The sequence below is a fragment of the Pocillopora damicornis genome, chromosome 11 (assembly GCF_964200805.1).
Source record: "Pocillopora damicornis chromosome 11, jaPocDami1.2, whole genome shotgun sequence".
Taxonomy (NCBI): Eukaryota; Metazoa; Cnidaria; class Anthozoa; order Scleractinia; family Pocilloporidae; genus Pocillopora; species Pocillopora damicornis.
The window spans coordinates 19,692,300-19,712,354 of record NC_142680.1 but is presented as its reverse complement, the minus strand read 5'-3'; the positions used below and the strand labels follow the sequence as shown (position 1 = coordinate 19,712,354).

The 20,055-nt window shown below is 36.7% G+C and overlaps 1 protein-coding gene across 4 annotated transcripts; it reads left to right on the top strand.

Annotated features, from left to right (window-relative positions):
• Nucleotides 1–2,712: 2,712 nt before the first annotated feature.
• Nucleotides 2,713–16,810, top strand: LOC113687112 (uncharacterized). 4 transcript variants are annotated; one of them, XM_089186674.1, is made up of 24 exons: nt 2,713–3,256; nt 3,490–3,619; nt 4,680–5,076; nt 5,441–5,958; nt 6,356–6,404; nt 7,018–7,279; nt 7,550–7,685; nt 8,710–8,751; nt 9,313–9,340; nt 9,711–9,739; nt 10,102–10,129; nt 10,798–10,826; nt 11,014–11,050; nt 11,580–11,617; nt 11,890–12,025; nt 12,154–12,372; nt 12,913–13,140; nt 13,502–13,621; nt 13,898–14,017; nt 14,300–14,419; nt 14,649–14,852; nt 15,231–15,478; nt 15,844–15,950; nt 16,383–16,810. In XM_089186674.1, the coding sequence occupies exons 1-22, from the start codon at nt 2,961–2,963 to the stop codon at nt 15,416–15,418; spliced, it is 3,354 nt and encodes a 1,117-aa protein (XP_089042800.1). In that variant the 5' UTR covers nt 2,713–2,960; the 3' UTR covers nt 15,419–15,478; nt 15,844–15,950; nt 16,383–16,810. The 4 variants fall into 4 exon arrangements, with proteins under 4 accessions (XP_089042800.1, XP_089042803.1, XP_089042801.1 ...); XM_089186677.1 differs by lacking the exon at nt 14,300–14,419; XM_089186675.1 differs by lacking the exon at nt 15,844–15,950.
• The last annotated feature ends 3,245 nt before the right edge of the window (nt 16,811–20,055 follow it).

Below are 20,055 nucleotides of genomic sequence, written 5' to 3'. Positions count from 1 at the left end.
GGACTTTGGCAAAAAGGCTCCGGCAAGCCGTTTCACCTCCAAATCTATTTGCCTCATGGAAAAAACGTGCTCTGACAAGTTGGCTCGACCACATGTAAATTTGCATCGGCTTTTAATTATTTCCTTACGAGGATTGTGCTGTCTCTCCATCAAAAGGGAACTTACCATTGTATCAAGTCATTCTATGTAGAAAAAAAAACAACGCAGTACAATTATATTAACTTAAAATTGTAATACTTGTGATATTGGCTAGAAAGGGTGTTTTCAAATATGATATTTCTTATGGTCGGTCACTGTTTAGGCACATGCATCTGTTTCTTCATGATTGCTTCACATTGTTCTGACAAAGGCTAACGCTCGAAACGTCAGCTTTTAAACTCTTTTCGGTGGCCATTGTATACGTTTTTAACTCAGTTGTTAGCACTAAATTACCCTCTTCGTGATATTAGTTTCATATATGTTGGAGACATAAGGGATTTAGAGACTGGATATTCCTTTGGAGAGTTAAGTTGTGTTATTTCACCTTTGCTTCCTTGTACTAGAAGAAAAAATAAATAACAAGGGGATAACAATTAACTAGAAAAATCCAACGATGACAAAAATTGGAAAGGATTGCCAATTATTAAGATGAAAAATCTAGGGCTAAGTTAACCCTCTAACTCCCATGAGTGACCAACACAGCATTTCTCCTTACAATATCAATACAATATCAACCAGATAAGTGATAAGAATAAAGAAAAATATCAATTTGGGGATAATTACTTGATCCAATACTTAATTCTCCAAACTAGCATTATAAGAATTGTATGGTTGACAGTAAGGAGAATGAAGCATTTACCTGGGAGGTAAAAGGCTAAGTAAGTTTATGATATAGGTCCTTTATCACTGACAAACACCAAGGGATGATATTAGGAAACACTAACCATCAGTTAAAGTTTGCAGAAAAGTACTCAATGGATCTGTTTGGCATTATAATTGATAAAGATCTTACTTTTAAGCAGCATTCGTCCTCTGTGTATAAAAAAGTAAACAGTCACTTCATTGTGACAAGGTCTGGCAAACTGATGCCCACTACAACCATGTTATGTCTCTACAAGGCATTGAGACTTCCTCACTTTTTCCATTCTATTGTATGGCATTTCTTTAGTAAACAAGATTCAGACAAACTGAACCTTCTAAAGAAGTGTATTCTATTTATTCTGAAGGATTTTAGCTCTAGCTACATCGTTATAATTTTGATGGGAACAAAATAGTGGAATTTTAATCTTGTATTGCAGTATTAAGTACACTGAGTTGATTAAGAAGGTTGTTTAGGTAGTTAATTATTTTTCTTATTATATAAAATTAACTTGTCACATTAATTAGTTATTGATGTAGTTGGTGTGAAGGTCTCAGCGTTTGGGTGCTACTCTGTAAATTGGAGGCTAAATAATTTCCATGTTTATATGTATGTATGTAGGTATGTGTTCAAGAAGTTAAAAGGGAACCTGAAAGGGAAGCTATGCCCTGATCCTTTTTTGAAAAAAAAAAAAACTCCATAATAGATATTTAAATGATAAGTTATCAAAAAAGAAGGAAGAAAAGAAATAAATTTTCCAAGAGAAAATTTAGCAACATGTAAAAACCAGGTCTGTAGCATAGCATTTCATAGGGTTGTGGACCAAAGAGAAGATAAGAGAGTGCTCAAGGGGCAAACCGTCAGAGAAGATTGGGATTGCAAAGTGGAAAACTTTTGCACATTGTTATGTACTGGGGTTTATGGTAGTCAGCAAAGAAGATTCCCAAAATTTTATTCAAGATGGTGTAAGCAAAAGGCATAAAGGCATCTTATGTGCATGCAGGAACATAAGTTTGTAATGAGACATGAGACATATTTAAACTCAGGAACACAAATTTTTTCACCTCTTCCATGGAAGATTTTTTTATGTTAAATCATGCAGCGCTTCAGAGTTAATATCTATACATCATAAGGGTTGTTTCAACATTTACTTTGATTGATTGAGGCTGTGTACTTCGTCAGAATGCGGAGCGCAGTAAACTACAGAAAGCATTATGCTAAGTTAAAACTAACTCTTGAAGTAAAGTAATTGTATGTTATGGTAATTTAAAAAGTAGAAGTTAATTTATAAAGTATAATGTATCTCTTGCAGCAAAGTCACTGGAATTTACTAGGAGTCCCTTCTCTTGAAGCTCTCTAAAACTTAATAGGCCTGTAAAATAACTTTGTCTTTATTCAAGGAGGGTTTTCAAATTTTTTTTGAAAATAAGTCAAATAGCCTATTACCTAAAGAACCAAAATTGACTGGTTATGTTGCCAAGCCCTGCTTCTCTATTTTTTTGATTCTGATTTTTAAATATAGCAGCGGGCTTGTTAAGTCACTAGTATTTTTGACAAACAGGCTCAAGGCCTTTAGGTTAATTTGTAACTTCCCTGTGTAACACCATGACATTACCAAGCAAATAGAGGACAAGAGTAGACTTACTAGTCAACTGAATGTGTTCCCTGATTTAACACCAAGTACTGTTACCCAAGTTTTAAGTTTTAAGGTTAACCCTTTAACTCCCATAAGTGATTAAGACAGAATTTCTCCTTACAGTATCAATACATTGTCAAGCAGACAAGTGATGAGAATAAAGAAAAGTATCAGTTAGAGGATTATTAGTTGATCCTGTCCAAATTCTCAAAACTAACATCACAAGAACTGTATGGTAGACAGTAAGGAGAATTACTAATGAGATCTTGGGTGTTAAAGGGTTAAAGAATTACTAATCAGATCTTTGGAGTCAAGGAAGTGATTGAAATTAATGATGCACAAGAGGTTTACAAGGGAATTTAAGTCAGTAGGTGGAGAAAATTACCAATTGGATCTTGGGTTTTTAAGGTAACATGATTTCCAAGGGGAAACTGACTGTGGTTCTCTCCTTCTTGTATCTCTGAACAGAACATATTTCTACTAACAATGGCTGCAAATTCTGTTGAGAATCATACGGAGAATGTTACTATTGAACCTCTCTTGGCAAAACGGATGAGGAAAGACCCTGATGCAACTACAAGAAAAAGCGTTGTGGTTCTAAAGAGGGGAAATGTTGGACTTAGGGATGGTTTGGTGTTTATGCCAAACACCATTGAAATGGCTATACTCAAAAAACCAGATAAAGGGCAATTCAAAACAAACATACACTTTTCTTCAAACATGACAGAAACTGATGTAAAATGCACATTAATGGAAAACTTTCCAATTTTGAGAGACAGGAGGTAAAAAATTTTTTTGTGTAATTTGTTTAGTTATTAGAAAATTGCTTACACTAGGTGCTATATGCATGTAAGACCTATAATTATCTTCAGAATAAGCCTGATGCAACTTAAGTCAAGACATTGCTGCTAGAAAAAAGAAAGAAATCAGTCAGTTGGTCATTTAGTCAGTTGGTCAATATGTCCAAATACTTTGTCAAAGTTCTATGTGTTAATACTAATTCCTATTCTCCCAGGTTTTACTGTGCTTCAGTGGTTGACTTTCGAACAAGATTGGAATTTCATGGTGAACGTCGCATTTGGGATGGACGCTTCATCAAGAAAGTGATTAAAGGAAACTCAGCTCTTTATGTCTTTGTAGAAGAGGTATGGGAGCAGGGGCATCAATAGAAGTTTACCGATGATTGTCTTTTGATTTTAAGGTGGCAGCGTGAATCCCTGAACCCTTTTGTTCCCAAGAGTGACCTCAAAGGAATTTCTTCTTCTGTACATTTCAAGCATGAAATTGTTGAGAAGAGTGAACAATATTGACCACAGGATATTACTTGATTTGACACCAAATTTTTAGGGGTAGACTTATAAGAAATGTATGGGAAACAGTGCAGAAAATTGATATTTAAATTGTGGGAGTGATAAGGAAAAGGCTGCTATACTGGGCCCTGTGTGATGGTCTTATGTTTGAGCACACTGGACTGCAAATGGAAACATTCTAGTTTGAGCCCTAACTTTCACTGGCATGTATTTTCATTTTGCTACATTTGAAGATCAAAAACATTGGTTTAGGCAGCTTCTCTGAAGAAAAAAAGTTTAAACTTTGTTTAACAAAACACCTTTAAAACTTGTCTAAGCTTTGGTGTGACTGGGGTATGGGTCATGATATAGAAAAGATACAACATGAGCAACATGAGAAAGTGAGTAGGATTTTAGATGGTGGCGATTCCACAAATTAGCCCCCAATCCATCATTTTTAGACCTTATTGTTAAGGGTTAGTTTTTGTGTTGGGAGGAAAAGCAGAAAACCCAGATAAAAACCTTGAAGCAAGGACTAGTACCAACATAAAATTCTACCCATACATGACACTGGGTCTATGAGATGAACTTGGACCCCAGTAATTGGAGATGTGCACATCCCACTTCTCTGTTCCTTCCACCCATACAAGGGATATAAATGTGTACTAGCAACTTGTTAGGAAAGCCCAAAAAATAAATTTTGAGGGTAATGTGTGACTGAGTAGCATCACATCCTGGGTGTTGGGATAATCCCCTCACACTACTTAAGTCAGTAGTGTTTCAGTCTTGACTAGAGACAAGTGTGTTGGTCATGGAATGGTTCTCTTAGGGAAATTAAAGAAGGGATTAATTACAAATATCTTGGCCGTCACCAATTTTGGATGTCATGGCAAGACACATGTATTATTTCCTTTAGGATGGGAATTTTGGAGAATCAGAGGTGGTGGAGGATTCGGGATATGAATCTTCCATTAGAGAGCAGTTAGGAACGAAACGTTCATTTGACCAGATTACAACATGTGGAGAGTTGACAAGTAGTGAGAGCCCAGTGAAAATGTCAGCATCATCAATAAATGGTCCTGCTCAACCAAGCCCTGAAAAGCTTCCTGTTGTAATTTCTACACATGATGATCCACTTGAAAACATTTCAAGTCATTCAAATTTGGTATCAGGGCTGGCTGAAAAAAGTGCTGATCAAAGTGATGTTGAGTTATCTAATGAAAGACCACTCATGAATGTGCAGCAAGAACTTGTGGCACCAAGTAATACAATATTATTCCTGCATAATCCATTACAGCAGTCTCTTTCAATGGGTAAGGTGTCAACAAAACAATGTTTGCATTTATGAATAATTTTGGTCAGTACAATTATAGGTGGCGGTAAATTATCTTAGATTCTTCTGTCAAAGGGGAGTGGCATTGTTACAAATGGCTTCAAGACTGCTGATTTTGTGTAGCTTTACAAACCAGTCTACTATACACATCTTACCTCTACTGTTGAACGTTGCAATTTATTAATAAAGAATTCCTAATTAGAAGATTAATGTATAAGAAATTTAACTATGTTGTCAATGGTGCGCAGTCTAAGGAAAGCATCTTTTTTATATACTCCTTTTGTAATCTTGATTTAAGAAAGAGAAAACCCTGTTTTAGGTTAAGTTATTCTTCTTGTATTCAGGAGGAATCCCGTTTATTGTGTTTCCCACTGCTGGAGGGATTCCTGTTGCTCCAGCACCAACAGCTGGAAATACTGCCTTAAACACAGTACCTGCTCAACAAAGCTTGGAGATGCCAATTTTGCCTACCTCTAACAATCCAGGGTTGCAAACAGCGCTACAAGCTTCAACACTTACCCCTCAGCTACAGAGCTTACATATTTCGAGTGCATCTTCTCAGCAACCACAGAACATAGTTACTTCAGAGGCATCGCTTTTAGGAAGTTCCGAGGCCCTAACAACTGTGGACACCACTGAAATATCTCAGCAGTTGTCTTTGACAGGGGCAGAAAGTGACAGAACTGATGTAGAAGGGGGCCAGCAGGAAACAGAAAACTTCAAATCTCCCAATCAGGAAGAGCCTAATGTTGAGAAAACTGACTCCTCTCAAGTTCCAGAGAAAGAGTCAGCAGAAGCAATTGCTCTGGCTGGAGACCAAGAAAGTAGTGGACTTTCCACTCTTCAAATGTCTGATCTTGAGGTATAAATCTATAGATTAAGAAATGTCTAGTATGGGAAATTTAAATCTGATAATTAAATCATAAATCCATAAGTTAGCACCTCCCCTTAAGTGAGCACCCCATTTGATGGAGTACCCCTCCACCTAGCCAAAATTTAAAATTGGTGTTCAACACTCCTTTAAAAAAATCTCAGTCCCCTCCCTCTATTTTATTGAACAAGTTCTGAAACAACAAGCAATGGTATTACTTATAAGCCCTTTTCCAATCTCCAGTAAATTATTGCTTCATCATCATTATGATACTAGAAAACAGTTGCTTTCTAAATTGCATCTTACAATTTCAAAATCTGTCTCTAGATCTAAGCTGAAAATAGAAATTTTAACCATATTCAATTCATTACATATTTTTATTCTGCAGCCACTGCCATTAGAAGATTCAGGATTTGGAACATTTGAAAAGTCAGAAGGTACATGCATGTATGTTGTACCTGAGCTGTCCTGCAAGATTATTTCACTTTCTTAATTTAAAAGTATTCTAATAATTCAAAGCTTTTATGTGGGGAAACCTCTATTTAAGTAAAACCTTCATCAAGGGAAGCCACCTTGGATCCAGATGTAATGAAATAGACTTCTCTTTCATCTTTGTATCTGTTACCATCACTGAAGGAACACCTCTATTCAGGGAAATTTTTCTCAGGTCTTCAGCTTATTCCTTGAATGGAAGTTCCTCTGTATCTGTTACCTTCATTGAAGTAAGGCCCACCTTTTGGGGACACTTTTTGTGGTTTTTATATGTCCCCTAAATTAGGGTTCCACTGAATCTGTTCCTTTGCTGAGGGAGCACTTCTCTCTAAGGGTTATCCCCAGGATTAATTTTTCACTTTAATCTTAAGTTTGTTAACCCATATTAACTGTGATTTGTAGTGTCTGTAAAACTTGAGTCAACCTTCGAAATTCATTCTTTTATGAAAAGGCAATTAAGTCACAAGGATGTTAATCACTCGTAAAATTTGAGTGCATTGAAGTTGGGTAATGCCATGTAATGGTATTATCTCAAATTACACATTATTTGTTTTTCAGAAAACACTTCTCAGGACATACATATAGCTCCAGTTGGTGCAGCCACGAGAGGGGACACTTATGCTAAAAATGTGATGTTGTTGAAGAAAGAGGACTTAGTGCAAGGGAATGGTAAAACACTTATGCCAACCACTATTGAGATGGCAAGAATGAGAAAGACTGGACAGTATAAAAAACACGTCCAATTTTCCAAAAGCATGTCAGAAGATGCAGTGAGGAAAACAATTCAAGAAACATTTCCTGCCTTTGACTTAAGTGGAAGGTAAAGGAAATTTAAAGTAGGAATTTTAGTTAAATAAATTTTTATTCATTGAGGTCAGAGGTAATTGTAAAACTGACTCCACAACTGATAACAGATTGTTCCAGTTTTTTCCAAAGGAATCTCAAGATTTTTTTGATTTGCAATTCAAGTTTTGATTTTTTTAATGGCCAGTTCCAGGGTTATGACCCAGGAGGCAAATAAAGAAAAAGAATAAATTCCCTAGCACTAAAATTCCCTTTGAGAAATAATGCTTTTTTTTCTATTGGGCAGGTTTTCTTGCGCATCAATCAGTAACACGGATAGTACTCTTCAATTTCATGGGGATCCTCGTGTATGGGATGGAAAAACAATAAGAAGAATTCTAAAGGGAAATTCAGCCCTTTACATTGTTATGGAGGAGATTCAGGTACATCTAAGGACAGTAATATCCTTGACATCATAACTTGTTCTCTAAACCAATGCCTGCAAAAGAGGTATATGTCATTAAAAAAGTGAAACACTTACCATAAAGAATGGTTACAAATATCATTAGTAAGAACCTACTGGACTTTTGGTGGGTAGGCAGTGATGAATCACCCCTGTTTTACTTAAACCTCGTTTGGAAAGTGTTTTACTACAACTAAAACTCACTCCCTAGAAAAAGGTTTACGCTTTTGGTAATTTAGAACAGAGGGTTTCGTGGACCTTTGAAATTTTCTTTCTCAAAAATTGGCTATGCAGTTGTGAATCATGCTTGCCTGGCTTTGCTTACTCGTTTGCAAAGGGTTCCTACCGAGTTGTAAATTTGAAAAAACAAAAAATGCACCGAAACTACCAATTAAAGTTAAACTACTTGGATTCTCAAAACGCGATATGTGCCTCACCTACTAATTAGTGGTTTCAATGGTTTAGTGTGGACGTTATAAAAGGCCAATTTTCAATTGAGTGCCCTAAGTAATCCTTACGGGCCTGAATTTTTTTCAGGTCCTATTTACAACTACTAGTTTCAGTAATGTTCTTAGCTGCGAGGATCTTCTAATTTCATCTCTCCACCGCAGTGCAAATATGTGAATTTTCATATATCTAAATTCTTTAATCCGAGATTAGTTTAGTTTTGCTTTACTTTGCTCTGTGATTGGCCCAAAAAACTCGCGCCACTCTTTCAACCAATCAGACGCAAAAGTAAAACCAACCACGACTTGGTCGCCCGCGTTCTCCCGCGCCTTAGGCAGTTTGATTGTATCTAATTTGAGTTCGCATTAGCTCTTAAAATTATTTTCCTTCCGTCTGATTGGCCGTTGTGATAACTTTGTTTTGGTTTTAAGACCCTCAATCGAAAAGCGTTGAAGTAAGTTTTGGATTTATCTTGGATCTTGCTCTTGACTGTCAGAATTCATCAGGATGTCAGGAATTTTATCTTTGTTCTGTTTGTTTCTTTGTTTCTTTGTCAGAACGGACTCGATATGCTTATGAAGGTCGCCTTAGCTGAAAAGGTTTGTTTTTGCTAATATTTATGAGAGTATAAGGAAGATAGCTAATTATGGGTTACTTATTACCTCGTGCAAAAACGATTTTTTCCAAACCCGCTCTCATTGACCGTTTGTCCTGATGTTTCAGCAGACGTCCACTACATAAAAAACCTTTTAGCCTGATTTCCCTTGTGTGAAGTTTATTATACACGTTTCTTTGAGTCGGTTTTTCAAGCTCTCTTTTAGTCCTCTCTCTGCTCAGAACTCGATTTTCTTTAGTTTTTTCTATGTTTTTTCTCTCTGATATACTCAACCTCTTTATTTCCTTCAAACTGAAAGTAATCCATCACTCGCTGTAGTATCAATTTCGACTGACAGGCACAGAAGCTTAAACTCAATATGAAGAAATATGAAGTGTTTGGGTGACATGCCCTATTAAACGTTTTCCTAATGATCCCGTGCTTGAAGCTCTAATATCTGTTGAATTACGTGTACATGTATGTCTTTGACATGAGTTTCATAACGCAGAACGCGAATGTGCTCGGAGTAGAATATTAGCTAACTTGTTTTCTTCTCCTATTACAGGAACGAGAGGAGGGCGAGAAGGACTCAGGTAAGTACACCGAAACCGAAACCAAATTATTATCGAAGGCCAATCGGAACGTAGTTAGATATCTGAAGGAGCTGAGAGTAAATCCTAGAACATACATCCAACCTCAGGTACTGGAAACCTGAGCGACCAAGCCTCTTTTCGTTATAGTTCTACATTCAAACTTGGTGTGAGTGTTTTTTTTTTTTAAGACGAATTGTGGGTTTAGTGAAACCTTTTTTAGAGCAATTGTTGATGAATCTTGACAATCGATTGAAAATCTCGTATTTTTGTGTAAAAGTTTTGACTTTTGCGAGTGTTTGTTTATTTGTTTTTTAGTTAAAGCATCTTATCTTGGACAAGTCTAACTTGTGTGTGTTTTTTCATTTCGTAGGATTCCTTTCCAATCGGGTTCCTATTGAGGTAAAAACTTTCCCTCTTTTCTCAGAAATTATTTTCAAATGCTCAACCTCCCCGTTCCCTTCAAATTTTAAACAATCCATCCCTTACTGTAGGATTTACAACAATTTCGTGGTGTACTGAGGGACCTACTTTCGACTGACAAGCGTAGAAACTTAATGCGATTAAGTGATAAATTTTTGGGAGACTTAGGAATGACCTTCTGAATTCTTTTCCAACTATCATTTGCTCTAAGTAGTAAAACCTGTAGATTACGAGTATGAGTACGTCTTTGCAATTTTAAAATAATAAGATAAATGTGAAAACGAAGGTGAATATGCTCGAAGGTGCCTGTTACCTGACCCTTGTGTTTTCTCCTATTACAGGAACGAATGGATGTCGAGATGGCTTCAGGTAAGTTCACTGGAAAGACAGCGCTTTTCTATTGAGTGTCGCGAAACAAAAGGCTAAGTGAATTTCAAAGGCCAATCAGAACAAAGTTAGATATCTAAAGGAACTAAGAGTAAATTCTATTACTCTCAATAAAAAACACCTTAAATGCGGAAAAACGTAAACTATCCAAGCTGCTACTGGTTTTAGCGCTACGTTTTATCGTGGTGCAAGTTTTTCAGATCAATCACATGCGCAGTAATGCATTAGAAAAGTTTTGAATTAAGCGTCGAAAAACCCAAATCATAATAATCACAAATATCGATCAAAACAAATATTAATAAGTAATTATTAACCAATGGAAATTCAGCGTAAAAACAGGCAACCGGCTTAAAGCGCGGGAAAACGCCGAGTAACCAAGTTGTGATTGGTGTTAGTTTCTGCATTTGATTGGGTTGAGTTGAAGGAGCGAGTTTTCTGGACCAATCACGGAAGTAAAGCAAAACCAAAGCAAACCATGGTCACTTTTGATACTCTGAAAACTGCTCTATCTGTGCAACTCAGGAGTACTTTTGACGCTTAGTGGAAAATTCCTTATTTTTTGTGATTTTTCCAAACTTAAGGCATTTTATCTAATGCCCTTTTCACACCAAATTAAGCTAGTTACTTTTGTTTGTTTTTGGTTATTTTAGAAACCCTCCTAGAAAAAGATCGCATTGAGGTAAAGAATTTCCATTTTGTGATTTTTTATTTTTAAACAGTTAATCACTACTTCTACATTATTACTTAATAGAAAAGAATTTCTTGTCTTCTAAATTGCATTTTACATTCTACCACTCTGTCTTTAGATCTAACCTAGAATTGAAATTTTAACTATTTGCAATTCATTACATATTGTTATTTTACAGCCTCTGTCGTCAGAAGATTTATCTGAAAAGCTTGAAGGTATACGTACATATTTGTCTTACCTAAGTTGACGTGCAAGATTATTTCACTTTCGTGAAGTATTATAATAGTTCAGAAATTTTATTCGAGAAACTTCTATGTAAGCAACACTCTCCTCAAGGGAAGCAGCCACGGATCCAGACTTAATATCTTTCTCTTTCATCTTTGTATCTGTTACCATCACTGAAGGAACACTTCTGTTCAGGGAAAATTTTCTCTTGTCTTCAGCTTGTCCCCTGAATGGACGTTTTACTGAATAGTTTATCTTCATTGAAGAAAGGCCCTGCTTTTGAAGACACTTTTTTATAAGTCCCCTGAGTAAAGGTTCCACTGAAGCTGTTCCTTCACTGAGGGAGCACCTCTATTCCAAGGGGAACTTTCTTGTCCAGAGATTGTCTCCTGGATGGAGGTTCTACTGTATAAGTTTGCAAACCCATTTAACAGCGATTAGAGTGTCTGTAAACTTGAGTTGGCCATTGAAATACCCTGTTAACACCGACTTAATCAAGTAACTTTTATTTGCTTTCAGATATGTTGGAAATCTTTCCAAAGAAAGGGCCCATTCAGGTAAAGAATTTATTTGCTTTTTTTTTTTTTTTTACAGTAGTATAACTCCTTCTTGAACTTGACGTGAATGTATACTTGAACGTATGTATGCTTGAACTTGACCTGAATGTATACTTTTCCGAACGTGTAATTATCTTTCGATTTTGTGTGCTTGCGTTCAAGGGGTTGCCACTGAAAGTAAAAGTATGTCCCAGAAACCATCTGGGGCGTACTCCTCATCTAAAACTTGGCTATCCAAGATAAATTTAACCAGTGGCATGCGTTTCTTTCAGGGTGGATCGTCATTTGTCTTAGTTTTTTGGCAGGCTCTTTCACCAGAAGTAGAGTCTGCTTGGGCAAATTTCGGAATGAAGACTGTTGCTGACTTGAAAAGAGTTAATGATTTTAATTTGATTGGTCGAATTCCGGGTAAGTTTTTTTATGGCTTAAATACTAGAAAAATGTTTTATACTTCCTTTTTTCGAGTACGTTTCTTGCATTTAACGTTATTTTTTGTAAACTGTTTTTTTTTTTTTTTTTGCAATTTTGTGCCTCAGCATCTGATAAGCCTGGCAAAGTAATTGTTACAGTGTATTCTTCGACTGGAAGAATTCTTGGAAAGACTGATTTCGACTATTACGATCAAGATGGGGAAACACTGTTACGACTGGTTAAAGATCCAAAATTACAAAGTGAGTTTTTCTGCTATTGGGCTGATTCTATGGTTGATAAAACGAAGAGAGGTGAAGGAAAAGATTTACGGCAACCTTCGGCAGGTACGTTCTTGCAACTATTTTGAACACTTTGAGATCGCGAGTACACTCTTGAGCTCTAAGGTTTTTTTTCTTTTCCTAAACATGACGAGTGTAAAAAGCAGTCTGACCTCCTCGTAACGGCCATCTAAGGGGCAGAAGATAGAGCCCCTTGTAGAAAGATGGCAGTTATTTTAGGATCGGTTGTCGAGGTGACCCTCATTTTTTTAAATTTGGAGCATTTTTTCTCATATATAACAAAGGCTTGTTGTACCATAAAAGGCGGCTACAGGTTTGTCATTAATTGTAGTTACTGCTAGGCGTTACCCTTGTAAAATGAAGCCCATTACTTAGCTACTTTCATATTTAATTTAGTCACCAGCAAATAACATCATTGTAAAACTGGCTGTTTCGTTTTCAAGAACTCTGGACCCGACTGACCCTGAAAAACTCCTCAATTGACCCTGATATAACCTTTCGCTGAGGTTATTGAAACGCAAGTCACTGTAACCGACTACAGTCCTTCCCAGGAAACATTATCAAACTCTTTATCACTTTTTCTAGGATTCTCACCACCAAACCAAGTGTTACGCGTACTGGTTCGTATAGCAACAAACTATACTAGCCAACAACCGTTTGAATTGTTCTCCAACTCCCCTGCTGCACGAAGGGCAGTCTTTCTAGCTTATAAATTAATGCGTAGATTCTCTGACGAGAATTGGGACGATCAAGAATTCCCCCCAACAGTCGATTGGCTTGCAATAGGTGCTGAGGAAGCGCAAAGACGACTTAGTAAGTAAACACTATCCAGTACATAGGCGTAGCATTCGTGAATGCCGGCGAGATTCAGAATTTGCTGGTTAAAATCTCCTACTTTGCCACTTAACCGGATTTACTACGTGGTAGTTCTCTATTTAGCTTCGACTCGATTATGAGACCCCATGGATCCGCTAGATATTGAGCCGTTATACTGCCCTAACAACTAACTCGTTTGCCTTTCAACAGTTAGAATTTTGATACTTAATATTATATTGCTATACTTTCCTTTAAATTTGCAATGTGTCAACCAGCACTGAGATGCTTAATACGCCGAAACTTAAATTAAGTTATATGATGATTTGCATTATTTAATTACCGCATTATGTCCAAACAGATCACACTGATGAAATCAAAGAAACTGGATATTTAAGTGATGAAGAGTCATCGTCTAGTGAATCTTCTTGCTACGAAACCTTTTATTCTGAAGACAATTCTTCAACGACTTCGAGTGAAGGTAACCGATTTTTGTCATCCTGTTTGCTTACATGTGAGTAAATTTCAGAATGTTCTATCATAATTTAACAAAATTTTACCAAAATTCACGAGTGGTTGTTTATTTTGAGGGGCACCAATAGGAAAGTGTACACGTTTGATACTAAATTTTCTAGTACTCTGCTTTTGTTTAAATTTGCAATGTACCAATCAGCACTGAGATGCCAAATACGCCGAAACTTAAGTAAAGTTATGCGATGATTTGTGTTAATTAAATAATCACATTATGTCCAAACAGATCACGCTAATGAAATCAAAGAAACTGGATATTTGGGTGATGAGGAGTCGTTGTCTAGTAAATCTTCTAGTTCTGAATCCTCTTATTCTGAAGACAATTCTTCAACGACTTCGAGTGAAGGTACCCCTATTTTTGTCCTCCTGAATACTTACATATAAATAAATTTCAGAATTTTTTATCATAATTTAACAAAATTATAATAAAATTCACGAGTGGTTGGTTGTTTTGAGAGGCACCAATAGGAAAGTGTACACGTTTGATCTAGTACCTCATATTCTATTTGTTTACTTTTATATAAATTTGCAATGTGCCAACCAGCACTGAGATGCTTAATACGCCGAAACTTAAATAAAGTTATATGATGATTTGTGTTAATTAAATGATCACATTATGTACAAACAGATCACACTGATGAGATAAAAGAAACTAAATATGAAGGTGATGAAGAGTCATCGTCTTGTAAATCTTCTAGTTTTGAAACCTCTTATTCTGAAGACAAGTCTTCAACGACTTCGAGTGAAGGTACCCTATATTTTCATCCTGATTTCATCCTTACACGTAAATAAATTTCAGAATGTTCTATAGGTAGGTAGATGCATGACCTTTATTTATACTCGATAATATTTTAAGCTATGAAATTGTGGGGTCTTGTGAAGAAAAAAAGGAAAATTACACGTTATGTATGATAATGTATGAACACAATTCTCGCTAAAAGATTTCAGCATCTCTTCTGTTTTCAACTTTGTAACAGATTTAGATGAAAACCCCTCATCGGAGGAGTGTTGTGGCCCTGAGGGTGTCGCGAAATACGAAGGAAAAAACGAAGCAAAAGAGGAATCTTTGATGAAAGCCTGCATGGAATTTGCAGGTCAAGACCTTGATCGGCTCGAACCAAAGCCCAAAATCAATGAGCAGGAGAGAGGAGGAAGTAGCAGCGAAGAAGACTCTTTGCCAGGTAGCAAAGATTGGCGAGAATACTGCTACAATAGTTTTTCTGTTGATTGAGGCAAAGAGGGAGCGAATAAGAGGACGCTTCATGCTTCCGATATGAAGGATTACAAGTAACTTGATTAATTGGTGAAAAGGCCTGTCACTCATTGTGGCTGTCAGAGATATCCCCGAAGTTTTCTTATTCTCTTTCCTCGTTTTTAAAAATATGCAGTATACAAATTTTTGGTTTGGTAAGAAATGATTTTCTAAGGTAAACAGCTTTGACGGCGTCGAGTGCACGAAGTCGATTAACTTTTGAGTAGAATAAAGTGGTTGTGTCTGTTAAAGATTTTCTGATATTCACATGCTTAATTCCTTTTTTCTTTTTTTTCCACTTTACCAGGTGGACGTGAGCGAGATGTTGGTAACTTGTGTAGCACTGTAGGAGAGTCGCGAGGGCAGAATACTCAGAAACGAAGTTCCGTTTTTAATTTAAACTTTGACCAGAATTCAATGGCCGAGAAGACCAGACGTGCTAAAGAAAGAAGCGATGAGGAGGAAACAGGCGATTTGAATGGAGCTCCCCTATAGCAGGAACAGAATGGAACAACAGTTTCACGAAATTCACAGATAGCAATACGAGTCTTCAGTGTAAGTATTGGTAGCTATTATAGCTTTGAACTCAACCCAACCGATTATTACTTTCATTGATATTTGGTCACATTTATGCGAGGATTTACGACGTCCACAATTTATAATAACCATATGGCTCAAACAAGGAAGACGTTTGCTCTAGAAATAACATTATTTTTATCTCCGCCGTTAAATGATTTATATAACCGTTCGAAAAATCGTATTCAAATATTCTTTAAAAATATTCAACCTAAGACGCTGTCATTGGAATATTGCTTAGCAGCCTGGCCGCAATGAAGCCTCACTGGAAATATCTTAAAATAATTAGGGGCTACATAAAATGGTATCCTTGACATAAATTGTGATTATTTTTATTTCGATAGGTGTCTTTGCCCTATGTGGTTTGTGATTTCGTCGTGTGTGGCTGAAATATTGTTTCAATGCGGCGTTCATATCCAATATTAGCACAATTGATGGCAATTCTTGCACGGTTAGATCGCATACTCACTTACTTACTTACTTAATTACTTAGTTTGAAGTCAAAATGTAGTACCTCGTTAATACTTACGTATAATTTTCGAGGGGACGAACTTGGTATTTCAAATTTGGTAACTTGGGAGCTCTGATGCTTGAGAAGATTGTAGAGGAGTATGTTTGGACTCCGGATTCCGAACAAGTGCTTTCTGAGAGCTTTGGGAAAGCGAAACTACGAAATGGCCGCGAAAAGGCTGGTTAAATTACCACTTAAACCAATAAATTTTCCCTATGACATCTCGCGCACTTTATATGAGTGTTGCTCCTTTACAGCTGTGGTTTATAATTTTTTAAAATTATTTTTTCCATTTAAGAAATACCAAGTTAAATGCAAAGACATGAAGATAACAGGAATTATGATTCTAAAGAGTACGCTTTTGTTTTTCAGAGGATTGATGCTCTCCACCAACACTGAGTTCGGAGAAGATTTAATTGAGCGCCATCAAACCGAATAAAACATTATACAGATGTTACACTTAATGTATGGAAGCAAGAACTACTTCTCCTGAGTAGTCTCCAATATTTACACGTTTGTACATGTAGACTGTTCATATTGGCGGGAAGCAACTTAAGGTGATTCAGAAACTGTTAAAAATATTGAGCGTTTGTAAATAAATATTCATATTACAAGTATGCTGTTCCTGTTTAGTCTCCAATGTTTACACATTTGTACATATAGACCGTTCATATTAGCGTGTGACAACTTAACGTGATTCAGAAACTGTTAAAAGACATTGAGCATTTGTGAATAAATATATTTATATCAAGTATACAAATGTAAAATTGACATTAAAATTTAGCTACTTTTCTGTATAATTTTCTTTTTTGTAAGTTTCATTTAAGATTAGACGTAATCTTTGCAGAACTTAACCCTTGAAAACCCAAGATCCGATAGTTAATTCTCCCCTGTAGCTGCTTATTTACAAGAATTTATTGTTAGATAAAGGCAATTTCTACTCGATTAGTTTGAGTATTCTCAAAACCTGTTTATTGGATAATTAAACTCATCACCAATAGATGAGCTTGGGAACTGGTGCCTTAAAGGTTGGACGGGAGCCTGAACGCCTCAGGCAGAGCAAGGAGGAATCCATGGCAACCCTGCGAGCAGCAACCACCCCTGCATGCAGCCGCTAACCGACACCGTCACGCTTGAAAGAATTTAGTAGAAAATACTCATATGACCCCATACTTACCAATGCATAGAAGGGGAAGGACGGGCTGGGAGCCAGAATCCGCAAAGATTCGCTCAAGCAACAGATCCGCAAAGATCACAAGATAAGCAAAAGGCCCCTGCGGTCACCCCACAGATCACGCACGCTCGAGGAGGAGGCCGCTGACCGCATTGGCTTGCGATTTAACTTTGCCTAAATGACATTTAGCAACACTGCGGATTTTATAGAGTGGAAAACATTTCTGTGACACCAGATAACTCGTTGTGAAAGGTATCCTAAAATCAGGTTTTATGTAGAGAAAAAAAATTCCTTGCTCGCCCGCTACCATAATCTGAAAATATTCCCGAGACGTTTCTAAAGGAGGTAAACCAATTTGCATAAGGGGAGGCTGCCATGTTAGCTCGCTACGAACTTGTCTGATCCAATCTCGAGCTTAGGGTCATTTTGGCTCCTTGCCAGTGGCATGGTCGAGATTGTGAACTTGTCACGCATTATAAACGAAAACATTCCGAACAAAGGAGAGAAGTTACTTGTTAATCACTTTAGGGAGTGGAAGGGTTTCGAAAAACATGCCTAGAGAGGGCAAGGAAAACACAAAAGTTAGAGCGAAGGAAGTAGAGAAAAAATCAGTGAGTGCTTTTGAAAAATTTTCTTAGCTTTTTACTTAGCGAAGTATATTGGTAACATTTCGGGATTTTTACCACGATGGCTCACTGCAACTACAACTTGTTAGCTCAATTGGTAGAGCGCTGCACCGGTATCGCAGAGGTCATGGGTTCAAATTTTTTTCAGGTCCTACTTACAACTACTAGTTTCAGTAGTGTTCTTAGCTGCGAGGATCTTCTAATTTCATCATACAAATGATTTGTTTCTATGCGAGCAATTAAAGCCTAGGGACGTCATGTATGGGGAATTACTATGTGTAAAGTATGGGATATTTATATCAATGTAAAGTATAGGACATAATATGTATTAGGAATAATAATTCCCTATGCATGACTTACTCACCAATTTAGGCTATTTCACCGCTGACCACTCATATTTCAATTTTCTTCTCCGGCTCGTCGCCAATCTCGAGCCTGGGGTCATTTTGGCTCGGTACGTCATGTGTGGGGAATTATTATATATAAGATATAGGACATAGTGTATATTGGTGATAATAATTCCCTTTACATGATGTACTTACCCAAAAAATGACAACTGGGAGAATGGATTAATTCAATCTTTTTGATTGGTTGATAGGAAAACAATAGGCTCCACACAGTAAGTATGATTTACATGGGCCGGAAATAGAGCGCTAACAATGATAGATATAAATTGTTTTTACTATTGTTTATTTTTTTTTCACCTGAAAGTTTTCAATTGTAAACTGCCTGTTGATGCGTGGAAAACATCCAACCAAAGCCACTGCGTGCTGTAATGGCATGAAACTGATTTTCATGGAAGAATGGATTGCTGAGGTTGTTTCAAAGACGTAGAAGTAGAAATGAATCATTACATTAATTTGTTTTAAGTGAAAAGCAGAAAAGAAGGCATTGTAGAGGTCATGCAAGCGTACAGAAGTGTTTTAGTGTAAAAGAATTCAACGTCAGAATAGCACAGAACAAAAACTATGTGGGACATGCTTGCCACAATCTTGTAGTCAGTATCAAAGAAGAAATCGAGAGGCCTAAATATGTAAAGGAAATCGCGAAGAAAAGGGTTGGGTTGGTAAAAAAAAGAGAAATGAGGTCTGTCGCTATCCAGTTTCGCTATCTGCTTTACCGCAAGTAAACCACTAAACCGCAAGTAGGGGTAACCCTTTCATATTTATCCGTGAATCTTGCGACACATTAAATCCTCCTTTTCCACATCCTATACTTTGACTCTTATTTAACCAAGCAATCAACAGGGATTGAAATACTTGAGAGGGCTGGCCATAGAAATCCTGAGGGCTTTAAGAAAGTATGAAGGTGTTATATCTTGCTACAATTACTACTGGTTTGCGATGAGCACTTTTTTTTTAACACATCAGTACAATACACAGGTGTGTCATAAAAAAAAAAATTCATGTCAATACATTTTTTACTCTAATTTACTATGATCAGAAACATTAAACAGAGTTTAATTCATTCAAAATGAAAATATTTATCACTGCAAAAAGCCAAAAACTATCATATTGCTCCCTACTTGTAGCGTCGAAGCATGTGGCAAATATCAGTTTCTAGAGGAGATTGATGAACAGTGCAAAAGCCTATGCGTACAGAAACCTGGAACTGCTGGCTTTTATGTCTTACATGTAACAAGGTATAGTATTAAGTCTTCCCTTGAAGATTTCAGTTGGAGCAGCTTAATAAAAAAAAGTTAGGCCAGCTCCTGACTTGCTTGATTTCATGGTCACTGTGAGTGTATTGTTGCACAAGAAGATAGAAGTCAAGTACCTCCAGTTTGTGTGATACACATGGTTATGTGATGAATACTCAATGCTGAGAGCTGAAGCTTGTCCAAAAACTCATGACTATCATCCTTGGTAATGAACACTCTAGTCATAAGGTGGCGGTATCATTTTAGTAACCACAGGCAATTTTTAAAAAGTACGACTTCAAGCCAAAAGTTGTAACAGACTGAAAAAATAATACTATGTTTACTTTTCCTCTCTTTTTAGTGAAGCAATGATACCATTTAACCTTTGAAAAATCTCACGCTTAAAAATTGCAAAAAGTGAACTGAACCTTCCACATTTTTTTTTTTCATAAAAAACAACCAAGCCCTAGCTTGATTTAGCAAATCGAATCATGCAAAAGAAAGAAGCTAGAATAGACTCAAAGCTTCTGATGCTTTCTATTTTTGCTCCTTAAAGTTATTTTAGAACAAGTAAATAGTACGATAGTTGTTAAACAATTTTATTCT